At 36.5% G+C, this 16,488-nt stretch overlaps 1 protein-coding gene across 2 annotated transcripts in view; it reads right to left on the reverse strand.

Moving 5' to 3' along the window:
* Nucleotides 1-16,488, reverse strand: part of LOC136028410 (longitudinals lacking protein, isoforms H/M/V-like) — a 203,602-nt gene that overhangs the window by 15,466 nt on the left and 171,648 nt on the right. The window contains exon 11 of one of the 2 annotated variants that reach the window (XM_065706243.1): nucleotides 13,268-13,413. The exons of the other annotated variant lie outside the window; for it this stretch is intronic. Coding sequence (XP_065562315.1) covers nucleotides 13,268-13,413 — 146 coding nt within the window. The remainder of the gene's footprint in view (nucleotides 1-13,267; nucleotides 13,414-16,488) is intronic. 2 annotated transcript variants of the gene reach the window in all.

Raw genomic sequence — 16,488 nt, forward strand, 5'->3', positions numbered from 1 at the left:
CCAAGTGCTGATAGTGTGGTAAATGAGTTTCTTAAATAGACAAATCTCATTCGAGTGCAAATGGAAAGTTCTAGTGCCCTTTTTAAGTGACCTAAATAATTGGAGGACACCTAGGGCCCCTCAAACGCTCATTTTTTCCCAAAGTCAACGGGTCAAAATTCTGAGATAGCCATTTTATTCAGCATAGTCGAAAAACCTAATAACTATGTCTTTGGGGACGACCTACTCTCCCCAGTCCCCGTTGGAGGGGCTGCAAGTTACAAACTTTGACCAGTGTTTACATATAGTAATGGTTATTGTGAAGTATACAGACGTTTTCAGGGGTATTTGTTGGTTGGGGGAACTTTCTACGGAGGAATTTGTCATGGGGGAAGAAAATTTCCATGAAGGGGGCGCAGGATTTTCTAGCATTATTAAAAAAAAACAATGAAAAAATAAATATGAAAAAGTTTTTTTCAACTGAAAGTAAGGTACTGCATTAAAACTTAAAACGAACAGAAAATATTAAGCATATAAGGGGTCCATCTCCTCCTAATACCTCACTCTTTACGGTAAAGTATTTTTAGCAATTTCAACTATTTACTCTACGGCCTTTGTGATTCAGCGGTCATTCTGAAGGAATTGGGACAAAATATAAGCTTTAGTGTAAAGAGCGAGGTACTGACGAGTGGGCGAAACCCCTCATATACGTCATAAAAACATACGAATATAGAAGTTCGTTCAGTAAGCTAATTCGTGAGTTACGTATATCTTTTACTAATGATTAAATAAAAAAAACAAGTTTTTTAAATGAAAGTAAGGAGCGACATTAAAACTTAAAACGAACAGAAATTACTCCGTATATGAAAGGGGCTTTTCCTTCCCAACCCCCCGCTCTTTACGCTAATTTTGACTCTTTCTCTTACATTTTAAAACAGTAAAAAAACTTTAGCGTAAAGAGCGGGGCGTTGAGAAGGAAAAGCCCCTTTCATATACGGAGTAATTTCTGTTCGTTTTAAGATTTAATGTCGCTCTTTACTTTCATTTAAAAAACTTGTTTTTTTTTATTTAATTTCTGATTTTGGCTCTCCGCAGAGGAATAATTAAAACGAAATTTGCATATTTATTTTTTTTTGGCTAAATGGCTTTCTCATAATTTTGATCGAATGATTTTGAGAAAAAAAGAGTGGGGGAGGAAGCCTAGTTGCCCTCCGATTTTCGGTTAATTAAAAAGGCAATTAGAACTTTTAATTTTTTACGAATCTTTTTATAAGTAAAAGATATACATAGCTTATAAATTAGCTTACGTAAAGATCTTTTGTATTCTTATGTTTTTATTACATATATGAAGGGGTTCGCCCCCTCATCAGTACCTCGCTCTTTACACTAAAGCTTAAATTTTGTCCCAATTCATTAAGAATGACCCCTGAACCACAAAAGCCGCAGAATAAATAGTTGAAATTACTAAAAATACTTTAGCGTAAAGACCGATATATTAGGAGGAGGCGAGCCCCTCATATGGGTAATAATTTCTGTTTGTTTTAAGTTTTAATGCTGCTGCTTACTTCCAGGTGAAAAAAAACTTTTTCATTGTTTTTTTTTTTAAGTAATGCTAGTAAATCCTGCGCTCCCTTTATGGAAAATTTCTTCCCCCATGACAAATTCTTCGATGAAAAGTTCCCCCAGCATATCCCCCTCTTCTCAACCCCTATTTCCAACAAAAAAATCCTCCTGAAAACGCCTGTGCACTTCTCAATAACCATTACTATATGTAAGCACTGGCCAAAGTTTTGAACTTGTAACCCCTCCCACGGGGACTGTGGGGGAGTAAGTCGTCCCCAAATACATAGTTATGAGGTTTTTCGACTACGTTGAATAAAATGGCTATCTCAGAATTCTGATCCGTTGACTTTGGGAAAATAATTAGCGTGGGAGGGGGCCTAGGTGCCCTCCAATTTTTTTGGTCACTTAAAAAAGGCACTAGAACTTTTCATTTCCGTTAGAATGAGCCCTCTTGCAACATTCTAGGACAATTGGGTCGATACGATGACCCCTGGAAAAACAAAAAAAACAAAAAAAAACAAAACAAACAAATACACACGCATCCGTGATATAAAATTCCACATTTTTGTAGATAGGAGCTTGAAACTTCTACAGTAGGGTTCTCTTATGCGCTGAATCTGACGGTGTGATTTTCGTTAAGATTCTGTGACTTTTAGGGGGTATTTCCCCCTATTTTCTAAATAACGCAAATTTTCTCAGGCTCGTAACTTTTGATGGGTACGACTAAACTTGATGAAACTTATATATTTAAAATCAAAATTAAAATGCGATTCTTTTGATGTAGCTATTGGTACCAAAATTCCATTTTTTAGACTTTTGGTTACTATTGAGCCGGGTCGCTCCTTACTACAGTTCGTTACCACGAACTGTTTGAAAACGTTCGTAAAAACTAAAAGTTCTAGTTGCCTTTTTAAGTAACAAAAACATTGGAGGGCAACTAGGCCTCCTCCCCGCTCCTTTTTTCTCAGAGTTGTTCGATCAAAACTGCGAGAAATTCATTTCGCCAAAAAAATAAATATGCAAATTTCGTTTTAATTATTCATCTGCGGAGAGCCAAAATCAAAACATGGATTAACTCAAAAAAGTTCAGAAATTAAATAAAAGAAACAAGTTTATCTAACTGAAAGTAAAGTTTTTACTGTTTTAAGAAATAGAGTTGAGAGAAAGAGTCAAACTGAAGCGCAAAGAGCGAGGCGTTGAGGAGGGAACAGCCCCTTTCATATACGGAGTAATTTCTGTTGGTTTTAAGTTTTACTGTCGTTCTTTACATTCAGTTAAAAAACTTGTTTTTTTTTATTTAATAATTGAGAAGTGCCTGAGTTAACAAACACCTTTGATCGTTAGTTTTATAGATTATGAGCAAGGATTCAATTCTGTTTATAGAAGAGTTTTAGCAAAGGTCTTATCCTTGTAAGGTATACCAGACAAATACATTAAACTGATTAGTGCAATGTACTAGAATAACACTGTTAAGGTTAAGGTAGGAAATGAGGTTAGCAGCTGGTTTTGCATTAAATCAGGAATTAAGCAGGATTGTGTGCTATCTCCCTTTATATGGATCATTTTGATGGACTTTATCTTAAGGAGCACAGGAAAGGCAATGGGAGACCACGGAATCAAATGGGGATGAAAAACTCTCATGGACTTAGATCATGCCGATGATTTTAGCATCATAGATGAAATTTGAGCGAAATCAATGTACTTCTAGAGGTTTTACGAGTTCAGGGTGGTAGAATAGGTTTGAAAATTAAAGTTAAGAAAACTAAGTAGCTAAGGTTAGGAATGAACGAAGATAAAAACACGAAATTGGGTAATGAAAAGATTGATCAAGTGGAAAGCTTAAATTACCTTGGTAGTGTTGCTAGTAAAGACGGTGGGAGGAGTGAAGATAGTAAAAGTTGAATAGCTCAGGGTGTTTGAAAAAATTTCGGAAGAATAGGAAGATAAGTTTGCAAAAAAAAATTAGAATATTGGAAGGTACAGTGATGACAGTGGTCAAATATGGTTTTTAAGCATGGGCGCTTCGAAAAACGGATGAATATTTACGAACTAACGGATGGATATTAACGAAATAACGGATGAAAAAGGGAGAAATTGCCCAAGGATTGTTCTTGATGCCCGGCTGCCTGACCATATTTCAAACAGCAGGCTGTACGAAAAGTATGATTCAATCTTGCTTTGTAGGGCTAATGAGAGAAAGGTTAAGATTCCCAGCGCAGGTTCTGCGGATGAATGATAACAGATTGCCGAAGATCGTCCTTTTTTGGCCAACCGTCTAGGGCTAAACGGAAAGCAGGTCGTCCGCCGTTGGGGTAGGATGATGTTATAAAGAAAGATTTAAGGGAAATGAGAAATTTCTTGGAGGGTGTAAAGAGGGAGGCTTTGAATAGATTGGGATGGAGGAGTGCAGGTAGCTGTGTTGGCCTCAGGCGGCTTGGTGCTGTGGTGAGTTGTTAGTAGTACTAGTATTATTACAAATGTAATAACAGGCAGCAATATCTTCACTGGAACAAAAAACAACTCTGATCAAAATAATACTTCAAAAAGGAAGGGAATATAAAGAGAAGCTAAATATACCGACGATGAGTCAGTTCTGCTCCCATTCTCCAGTGTCGATAGTGGGCAGGTGAAAACTTGCAGCCTAGGACATGGCTTGGCTGGGGAGTCTTTGATCGTATATGTGAAAATGGAGTTACGGTTAGCTACATTAGTTGCAAGAGGGCGGTCGCAAGACTTCTTTTGGTCCGATGGAAAGGCATGTATTTCAATATTTTCCTTCCTTATTCTTATTCGCACTTTTTATATGTCGAACTTATATATTTTAAGTTTTTAATATTTCGTCGTGCCACTATATATAACTTACTCCTTCCATGCATTTAGTTATTTGTTGTAGTTACTATTCGTTTCTATATTCTTATGTTTTTACTTATTCTATTCGTTTTACTATTCTTATGTCGCAGTTACTACTGTTGTAGTTACTATTCGTTTTTAGCTTGACTGAATATGAACATTAATCGCTATTCATTTTAGGTTTCAACTTTTCATCTGTAGTATTATTCTCACCCCAGCTTGAGAAAAGAAGAGGATGGGTGAAAGGGATATACTTACAATTTGAAAAAAATCTCAAAACATGGAAAACAAAGCAATGTCAAAAACCAAATATTGGAAAATATATATGCTAAAGGATCTTTGAGAACCTTGATGAACACAAAAAATTAGGTTTTGTTTAAACATAAAATTCAAATTCTCAGGGCAGGACTTTTTACAATTATATATTCACTAAATATTATTTAGCGTATAACATTTTACAATATAGCGTCATATTTAAACTTAAAACGGGCTGAAATAAATTCATATAATAAGTAAAACTTAAGACGAAAAGAAATCATAAATGAACGAAAAAAGCAAATGATACCTAGAAAAAAAAGAATTGAAATAAACATACATATTCAACTTAAAAATACCAGAGATTGCTAAGGATGAAAAGATCAATATAAACAGAAATAAAATGAATAGTCAATTCAAACTTAAAACCCACAGAAGTTACCACAAGCAAGAGCGGTGCTAGAAGAGTATATTCTCCTGTAATAGGCTAAACAGACATATTAATATAACTTTTTTAGAGTCGTATTGAAGGGGGGAAGGGGCGAGAGACTTGTAAAACAAAAGGCCAAATACAGGGACGACTTTGTAGAATAGACGCAAATTGTCAAAGCATTTGTCTGTAAAGTTACAGAGGACGCCATCAGCCTCATAAAGCATGTATAGGCCGAGGCTTCAAATTTCGAAATTCGAGGCTTCAATGTACATGCTTCGAAATTATATAACTTTCCGTGAGAGATCCTTTAGATCAATACAAAATGAAGGACAGATTATCACCCAAATCCTTCATTCACTAGGAGGAATACTTTCTTTGGGTATTTTTAACAAGGTGTGAAATAGGGGTCAATACCTCCATGGTATTTATGTCAAAGCATCTCGTCCCAGAGCCAACTCACCTGAGGCAAACAAAGCTGTGAACACTCCCCCCCCAATATGTCCAAGGATTCATTATTTAATAGGGGGAACACTCCCCCCAACATGTCCAAGGATTGACTCTTTAATGGGGGGGGGGGACACTCCCCCAAATATGTCCAAGGATTCACTCTTTAATCACTCCCAAGAAGTTACAATTGTCTTTAAATTCTTTCTTATGACCTATTCTCAAGGACCTCATTCAACCTCAATTCAACCTCATTCAAGGAAACTCTGAATTTCGCCCCAGTTTCGCGTTATTATAAGAACGATAAGGTTTCAATGTATTATCTGTTTTCAGGCCACTTGGTACGGAAGGAGCTGTCTTTTTTTTAATTCCTGGTTAAAGTTATTGCCATTTTTAAGAGTCAAAAGTGACTAGAAGGCAATCACCACCCTTCCCACGTCCCTTTTTGCCACCCCTTTCCAAAGGAAAATGAAGTGATTCTATTTTTTCTAAAGTCAGCATACTGGCTTGTTTCGTCTGAATTTTCAATGAATTCCTGAGCAACTTACTGAAAAATTGAAATGGACCAAGACTTAGTCGAAACCTTGCAAAGGCGTTAACGATATACGTTTTTTTTTGTTTCTGCTCACAAATTTTCTCAGCAAATGTATAAATGGAATGCAGGACAGGATTAATAAATATAGTCTAGGCGTCTCCCGTGGGAAACTCTCCCCCCCCAAACCCCCGGATATTTCCGGATACTCCTTAGAAGGGAAATTGAAAGTTGAAATGACCTATTAAAGTCAGAGACAATGCTATAGCGTTGCCATAAGAGAGCCATAAGGGTTCAAAGTACTAATAATTACTTATTTTTTCCCCAGAAGCACTTCGTATAAAAGGGTTGGTCGTATAAACTCCAAAGGCGGGCCATGGGGATTTTCGAAGGAATTTTCAGGGGAAAATTTTCCACAGGGGGGTATTTCTGCCGAGGGGAATTTCCAGGTTAGAATTTTCCGCGGGTTGGTGGGGGGGGGGGTGAATTTCCACAGAGGCAATTTTCCAGGGGGGGAGAAACGCCGGTCCCCGGTAAACAATCTTGCCAAGTTAAATTATTACACTGTGAATTGCAATTGTTAATAATTTATTACATAATGAACTGTCAAAATGAAATAATAAAAAGGAAATCACCATGCAACAGCAAAAACACATAAATAAACATACAACATAATACAAAACAAATACAGAAAGGAAGACTGTTTTCCTACTTTAGTAATTAATATTGATCAGTACTTGACCCTACTCATCCATTCAATTACATAGGTCAAACAACATAGCCATACACAGTCAACCATAAAGAATAATCTATGGACAGGCAGTCGTGTCGTGTATGTATGAGTCGTCATTTAACAAATATTAAAAACAGTAAAAAAGACATATAATTCAGAGGCGACAACCCAACATAAGGGCTTATCAGGAGAATACCCACTTGCTTATAGGGTTTCGGCATTTTTAAACCTAAATCAGCGGTAAAACATCACAATAAACAAAAACAAAAAATGCGTACAAAAAGTAGGCTACTTGCTAAGTATTGTTCCAAAAAGGGTTCCGACTTAATAGATAAAATGCTCCCGTTTCTTCTGAGGTCAGTATACAGGTTTATTGTTTCTTAACTTTCGATATAATTTCTGAACAACCAGATGTAACACAAGTTTCATGGCCAAAATTTCCCACACGCGATAAAAGAACACGTTTTTGCACAGATATTTTCAGAAAACACGTAACACCTAACCACCTCTATATGTAAAATACTTAATTAAGATGTACCTGCATCGTAGTTTGTTTCACGAAAGTATCTAACTTCACTTATTGAGTGTGTTCTGAATACTACACAAGTACCGGGGGGTATTTCTGTGGAGGGAAATTTCCAGGTTGGGATTTTCCGCGGGTTGGTGGTGGGGGGAGAATTTCCACAGAAGGAATTTTCCGGAGGGGGAGGGAGAAACGCCGATCCCCGGTAAACAATCTCGCCAAGCTAAATTATTGCACTGTAAATTGTAACTGTTAATAATTTATTACATAATAAACTGTCAAAATGAAACATAAATTTCGGATAAACATTCTTCAAAAACCTAAATCAGAAGTAAAACATCACAAAGAACCAGAAAAATTGCACACAATAATTAGGCTACTTGCTAAGTATTGTTCAAAAAATGGCTTAGAGTTAATAGATAAAATGCCCCCATTTCTTCTGAGGTCAGTATACAGGTTTATTGATTCTGAACTTTCGATATAATTCCTGAACAACATGCTGAAAATTCCGGATGTAACACAAGTTTCATAGCCAAAATTTTTCAAACGCGATAAAAGAACACGTTTTTGCTCAGATCTTTTCAGAAAACACGTGCCAATAGAAAACAGACTAGGTTTACAAAAAAAAATCACCACATTAAATTAGACCGCCTCCCTCCGTATGGCTGATCGAACCCGGCTCAGATTCTACCGGATACACGTGGTTTTTCTAAGTAGTGTAGGGAAAATGCGTAGAAAGAGCCAACTGCTGATGAAAGTCAGTTAATAAAATATGGTATGAGTGCCAAGAAAGGCTCAAGAAGTTACGCAATGAACAGGAACTAAACCAGGAAACGTGACTTCAAAAACACATGCTTCATTTGTGACAATTCAAACCTGTCTGCTTATAAAACGAAATCAGGTCCTGCTTCTTATTTAGCTGATATTTAAGTAATTACAGGGCAAACAAGATAAAAGACAGCCGGTGTGAATACAGACGTACAAATGCCTGTAGATTAGGAAATTACGAACATATTATAATATATTTGTAAATTATAGGTTGTATTGAGTGGGTTTTTCATTGTCTTGAAGAATATATATATATATATATATATATATATATATATATATATATATATATATATATATATATATATATATATGTATATATATATATATATATATATATATATATATATATATATATATATATATGTATATATATATATATATATATATATATATATATATATATATATATATATATATATATATATATATATATATATACATATATATATATATATATATATATATATATATATATATATATATATATATATATATATATATATATATATATATATATATATATATATATACCCCTTAATGGTATTTGTCCCCAACTTTAGTAAAAAAACAAAAACAAAAAAAAACATTAGTTTACCTATTCCTTGTTATTGTCATGCAGACACACGTACACAACGCAACACACCAACAATACCACATAATTATTTTTTCACTGTTATCAAACAGTTCGTGGTAACGAACTGTAGTAAGGAGCGATCCGGCTCAATAGTAACCAAAGCTCTAAAAAATTGAATTTTGATATCAATAGCTACATCAAAAGAATCGCATTTTAATGCTGATTTTAAATATATAAGTTTCATCAAGTTTAGTCTTACCCATCAAAAGTTACGAGCCTGAGAAAATTTGCCTTATTTAGGAAAATAGGGGGAAACGCCCCCTAAAAGTCGTAGGATCTTAACGAAAATGACACCATGAGATTCAGCGTATCAGAGAACCTCACTGTAGAAGTTTCAAGCTCCGATCTACAAAAATGTAGTATTCTTTGCCAGAAGACAAATCACGGGTGCGTGTTTATTTGTTTGTTTGTTTGTTTTTTTCCCAGGGGTTATCGTATCGACCCAGTGGTCCTATAATGTCGCAAGAGGGCTCATTCTAACGGAAATGAAAAGTTCTAGTGCCCTTTTTAAGTGACCAAAAAAATTGGAGGGCATCTAGGACCCCTCCCACGCTCATTTTTTCCCAAAGTCAACGGATCAAAATTTTGAGATAGCCATTTTGTTCAGCATAGTCGAAAACCATAATAGCTATGTCTTTGGGTATGACTTACTCCCCCACAGTCCCTGGGGGAGGGGCTGCAAGTTACAAACTTCGACCAGTGTTTACGTATAATAATGGTTATTGGGAAGTGTACAGACGTTTTCGGGGAGATTTTTTTGGTTTTGGGGGTAGGGTTGAGAGGAGGGGGCTATGTGGGAGGATCTTTCCTTGGAGAAATATGTCATGGGGGAAGAAAAATTCAATTGAAAGGGCGCAGGGCGCAGGACGAATCTGGTCACGTTAGAAAAAAAAGTCAAATTCAGAGCTTAATATACAATGCTGGGTGTTCGGAGCCTCTCTATTATGGAGTATAATTTGAAAATAACACAACTATACGAGCGATAAAACATATATACCACAACCATAACTCAACTAACGAAAGAACTGCTAAGAGATACCACAACTATAAAGCGAAAACAGGTGAAAATTAACGGGAAAATAAACTAACTAAGAGGTGGAAGGGGCCCAGAGAACAAATATAATCATTTTCCAATTTTGAGCCTAACTTCCGCAAAGGAGTAATAATGTCAGAAGCCCCGAAATACCGCATTATTTTCTTTTCAAACAGTTCATGGTAACGAACTGTAATAAGGAGCGCCCCAGCTTAACAGTAAACGAAACTCTAAAAAACGGAATTTTGATACCAATAGCTACATCAAAAGAATTGCATTTTAATGCTGGTTTTAAATATTTAAGTTTCATCAAGTTTAGTCTTACCCATCAAAAGTTACGAGCCTGAGAAAATTTGCGTCATTTTAGAAAATAGGGGGACGCATCCGTGATCTGCCTTCTGGCAAAAAATATAAAATTCCACATTTTTGTAGATAGGAGCTTGAAACTTCTACAGTAGGGTTCTCTGATACGTTAAGATTTTATGACTTTTAGGGGGTGTTTATTTGTTTTTTTGTTTTTTTCCCAGGGGTGATCGTATCGACCCAGTTGTCCTAGAGTATTGATGCTAAAATATACATCAAAAGAATCATATTTTCATGCTGATTTTAAATATGTAAGTTTCATCAAATTTAGTCTTTGTCATCAAAAGTTACGAGCATGAGAAAATTTGCCTTATTTTAGAAAATAGGGGGAAACACCCCCTAAAAGTCACACAATCGTAATGCCCCGCTCTTTACGCTAAAGTTTGACTCTTTCTGTTAACTCTACATTTTAAAACAGTAAAAAACTTTAGCGTAAAGAGTGGGGCGTTAAGAAGGAAAAGCCCCTTTCATATACGGAGTAATTTCTGTTCGTTTTCAGTTTTAATGTCGCTCCTTACTTTCATTTAAAAAACTTGTTTTTTTATTTAATTTCTGAACGTTTTTGAATCAATGCATGTTTTGATTTTGGCTCTCCGCAGAGGAATAATTAAAACGAAATTTGTATATTTATTTATTTTTGGCTAAATGGCTTTCTCATAATTTTGATCGAATGATTTTGAGAAAAAAAGAGCGGGGGAGGAAGCCTAGTTGCCCTCCGATTTTCGGTTAATTCAAAAGGCAACTAGAACTTTTAATTTTTTACAAATCTTTTTATAAGTAAAAGATATACGTAACTTATAAATTAGCTTACGTAAAGAACTTTTGTATTCTCATGTTTTTATTACATATACGAGGGGGGTTCGCCCCCTCGTCAGTACCTCGCTCTTTACACTAAAGCTTAAATTTTGGCCCAATTCATTAAGAATGACCCCTGAATCACAAAAGCCGCAGAATAAATGGTTGAAATTACGTAAAATACGAAATTAGCGTAAAGAGCGAGGTATTAGGAGGAGATGAGCCCCTCAAATGGGTAATAATTTCTGTTCGTTTTAAGTTTTAATGCTGCTCCTTACTTCCAGCTGAAAAAAAACTTTTTCATATTTATTTTTTCATTGTTTTTTTAAGTAATGCTAGTAAATCCTGCGCTCCCTTCATGGAAATTTTCTTCCCCCATGAAAAATTCCTCGATGGAAAGTTCCCCCAGCATATCCCCCTCTTGTCAACCCCTGCCTCCAACCAAAAAATTCTCCTGAAAACGCCTGTACACTTCCCAATAACCATTATTATATGTAAGCACTGGTCAAAGTTTTGAACTTGTAGCCCCTCCCACGGGGACTGTGGGGGTGCAAGTCCTCCCCAAAGACATTGTTATAAGGTTTTTCGACTAAGCTGAATAAAATGGCTATCTCAGAATTTTGATCCGTTGACTTTGGGAAAATAATTAGCGTGGGAGGGGGCCTAGGTTCACTTTTGGTCACTTAAAAAGGGCACTAGAACTTTTCATTTCCGTTAGAATGAGCCCTCTCGCAACATTCTAGCACAACCGGGTCGATACGATCACCCCTGGAAAAAAAACAAACAAATAAACACGCATCCGTGATCTGCCTTGTGGCAAAAAATGCAAAATTCCACATTTTTGTAGATAGGAGCTTGAAACTTCTACAGTAGGGTTCTCTGATACGCTAAATCTGATGGTGTGATTTTCGTTAAGATTTTATGACTTTTAGGGGGTGTTTTCCCCTATTTTCTAAAATAACGCAAATTTTCTCAGGCTCGTAACTTTTGATGGGTAAGACTAAACTTGATGAAACTTATATATTTAAAATCAGCATTAAAATGCAATTCTTTGATGTAGCTGTTGGCACCAAAATTCTATTTTCTAGAGTTTTGGTTACTATTGAGCCGGGTCGCTCCTTACTACAGTTCGTTACCACGAACTGTTTGATATTTGTGACGTTCGTTAAAGAAACAAGTTTTTTCTATAATACCAAGAGGTATTATAGGGAACACATCATTAACGGAACACACCAGTTTTCTTAATGATATATTTATGAGGTTCGTTAAGAAGCCAGTTTTCTCTATAATACCAATAGGTATTATAGGGAACACACCATTAAGGGGACACACCAGTTCCCTTAATCACATATTTATGAGGTTCGTTAAAGAAGCAAGTTTTCTCTATAATACCAATAGGTATTCTAGGGAACACACCAGTTCCCTTAATCATATATTTATGAGGTTCGTTAAAGAAGCAAGTTTACTCTATAATACCAATAGGTATTCTAGGGAACACACCAGTTCCCTTAATCACATATTTATGAGGTTCGTTAAAGAAGCAAGTTTTCTCTATAATACCAATAGGTATTCTAGGGAACACACCAGTTCCCTTAATCATATATTTATGAGGTTCGTTAAAGAAGCAAGTTTACTCTATAATACCAATAGATTACATTCAGAAAGACGTTGGAAGAGCTGCAAATTCCCGAGGATTCGATTCAGAAAAGATGCTCGCGCACTTTGATTCCCATGGCGCAGCAGGCAGTGTTTAAGTACGTATTTAAACATTTTGATAAATCTCATTGTATATAAGTTATTTTGTTTTCATGAGGGCAGTACAAGATTTCTCGAAAAGGAAGTAACTTTTCAATAAACATACAAACCGTGCCTCAAGCATCGACTCAGGTATACACTAAAAGCCACTGATCTGCTATACCTTTATTCATGGATAACGTATTAATAATCATTTATTGTGATTTAATTAACTATAATTAACTTATGTTCCAATAAATATCAATTAAGTATTGAATAAATATTTAAACTAATAATTTGACATTGTATAACTATTCCCTGGTCGGTACCCTTTGAATTTACAAGGCAAAAGCATTAAGAGTGTGCATACTTTTTAAATTTCAATTGGCGCTGAGGAGAGATTATAAAAATAACTCGGTTGACTTGCCCATTTTAATGGCCCAGTGGTTTGAAGATAAAGACATCAATTCCCTCAATGATGTAGTTTTCTTCCATTCCTAGGACTCTGAATGAAACTTATTGGACAATTCGATTACTTGTAAGTAGAATAGCAGTGTAGACTTACTTGGAATGAAAGGTTGTGGAGAAACATCAGGAATCTTAACCCCAGCTTTACCCCCAGTAGCAACTTGTTTTGGCTTTTCACCCTTTCTTAGAGGCGAGGCTTCTATAGTTCTTGATGCTTCTCTTATCGTTTCTTCAATTTTTGACCTTCAAAACAATAAATTAAAATAAATAAAAAATATTCAGTAATGATAAAACATCTTTCAGTGTTGGTATTGATTTGTCGCATTGATTTTATAGCATTTCTTACCTTGACGCTTACAATGATGGACCTTTCAAAATAACAAATGGAAAAAAAAATAATAGTAAGACATCAAACTTCAGAAATATTGGTTACTACCATTCATCCGGCAGCATAGACGGTTTTTATGGCACTTGGTATTTCGGAATTTTTTTTTCCGAATTGCCGGTGAATTCGGAAAAGAAAAAGAAAAATGAAGTATTTTTGACTAACGAACGGATGATTGGATCTTAATGAAATTCGATGTTTGGAAGGGTATCATGTCTCAGAGCTCTTATTTTAAATCCCGATCCGGTGACATTGAGGAGAGTCAGGGGGGGGACCAAAAATCTTGGAATACGCTTAGACTGGAGGGATTGAGATGAAACTTGGTGGGAAAAATAAGCAAGAGTCCTATTTACGTGATTGACATAACCGGAACGGGTCTGCTCTGTTTGGGGGAGTTGGGGGGAGGGTTAACTCTAAAAAAATCAGAAAAAATGAAGTATTTTTAACTTACAAAGGGTGATCGGATCTTAATGAAATTTCAGACTTAGAAGGACCTCGAAACTCAGATCTCTTATTTTAAATTCCAACCGGATCCAGTGTCATTGGGGAGGGGGAACTTGGAAAACACTTAAAGTGGAGAGATCAGGATGAAACTTGGTGGGAAGAGTAAGCACAAGTCCATGATACATGACTGACATGACCGGACCGGATCCGCTCTCTTTGGTGGAGTTGGGGGGGGGAGTAATTCGGAAAAATTAGAAAAAATGAGGTATTTGTAACTTACGAACGGGTGATCGTGCTTTAGAACTCTCATTTTAAATCCCGACCAGATCCTGTGACATTGGGTGGAGTTGTAGGGGGAAACCGGGTGATTGGATCTTAATGGAACTTGATATATTGAAGAATCTTATGTCTCAGATGCTCGATTTTCAATTCGAATCAGATCCGGGGACATGGAGGGTTGGAGGGGAAAAACAGAAATCTTGAAACCGGAAATCTTGGAAAACCCTTAGAGTAGAGAAATTGGGATGAAACTTGATGGGAAGAATAAGCACAAGTTAAAGATAAAAGATTGACATAATTGGAACGGATCCATTCTCTTTGGAGGAGCTGGGGGTTGTTAATTTGGAAAAATTTGAAAAATTGATGTATTATTATGTCATTTGGTATTAAACAAGTGACATATAGAAATCGCATATTCTGACGGTCTATTTGTCTGTCTGTCGGCCCTGGTTTTGCTACTTTAGGCACTTCCAGGTAACCTAGGACGATGAAATTTGGGATGAAATACGACCAGATTAAATTGGAAACAGTCGTTTTCCCGATTTGACCATCTGGGGTCAAATCGAAAAGAAAAACAGACAAAATGAAGTATTTTTAACTTACGAACGGTTGATCAGATCTTAATGAAATTTGATGTTTGGAAGGATATCGTGTCTCAGAGCAGTCATTTAAACCCTGACCAGATCTGGTGACATTGTGGGGGGGGTGGGAGGGTGAAACCTAAAATCTTGGAAAACGAGTGGAGGGATCGGGATGAAACTTGGTGAGAAAAATAACCAAAAGTCAAAGATACATGATTGACACAACCGGAACGAATCCGCTCTCTTTGGGGTAGTTGGGGGGGGGGAGGTTAATTAAAAAATGAAGATCTCAATAAGATTTAATATTTAAAAGAATATCGTTCTCAAAGTTCTTAGTTTAAATGCCGACCGGATCTGGTGACATGGGGGGAGTTTGGGGGGGGGAACCTAAAATCATGGATCGGGATGGAACTTGATGGGAGAAATAAGCAGAGGTCTTAGATACGTGGTTGACATAATTGGAACGTATCCGCTCTATTGGGGGGGGGGGGGTAATTCTGAAAAATGAAGTATTTGTAACTTACGAACGGGTAACCCGTTCTCAATTAAATTTGATATTTAGAAGGATCTTGTGCTTTAAAGCTCTTATTTTAAATTCCGACCAGATCCTGGGATATTTGGGGAAACCGGAATTCTTGGAAAACGTGAAAAATGGAGTATTTTTATTTTACGAATAGGTGATCGGATCTTAATGAAACTTGATATATAGAAGGATCTTATGTCTCAGATGCTCCAAATTCCACCCGAATGGGATCCGGGGACCTAGGGGTTGGAGGAGGGAAACTGAAATCTTGGAAAACGCTTAGGGTCGAGAGATCGGGATAAAACTTGATGGAAAGGATAAGCACAAGTTTTGAATAAAACGAGATTGACATAATTGGAACGGATCCGTTCTCTTTGGAGGAGCTGGGGGGTGATAACTTGCCAAAAGTAGAAAAATTGAGGTATTTTAACTTAAGAACAGGTGACCGGATCTTAATGAAATTTGATATTTAGAAGGAATTCATGTCTCAGAGCTCTTATTTCGAATCCCGACCAGATCTTCTGACATTGGAGGGAGTTGGAGGGGGAAATCGGAAATCTTGGAAAACGCTTATAGTGGAGGAATCGGGATGAAGCTTGGTGGATAGAATAAGCAAATGTTCTAGATACGTGATTGACGTAACCGTCTCTTTGGAGGAGATGGCGGGAGGGGTTCAGTAATTTGGCGAGTTTGGTGCTTCTGGACGTACTAGGACGATGAAAATCGGTAGGCATGTCAGGGAGCTGCACAAATTGACTTGATAAAGTCGTTTTCCTAGATAAGAAGACCTGGGGGGCTAAAGGGAGAAGAAAAATTTGAAAAAATTAGATATTTATTACTTACGAGTGGGTGATCGGATCTTAATGAATTTTGATATTTAGAAGGACATCGTGACTCAGAGCTCTTATTTTAAATCCTGACCGGCATTAAGCCACTGATTCTCCTTTTAAATCAACCTATTGATTCTTAGAATTTTGTTCAAATCCCCACCGGATCTGTTGACATGGGTGGAGTTGGAGGGGGAGACCGGAAATCTTGGAAAACGCTTATAAATGCCGTAGATACGTGATTGACATAACCTGACTCGATTCACTCTCTTTGGGGGA

The sequence above is a fragment of the Artemia franciscana genome, chromosome 6 (genome assembly GCF_032884065.1).
Source record: "Artemia franciscana chromosome 6, ASM3288406v1, whole genome shotgun sequence".
NCBI lineage: Eukaryota > Metazoa > Arthropoda > Branchiopoda > Anostraca > Artemiidae > Artemia > Artemia franciscana.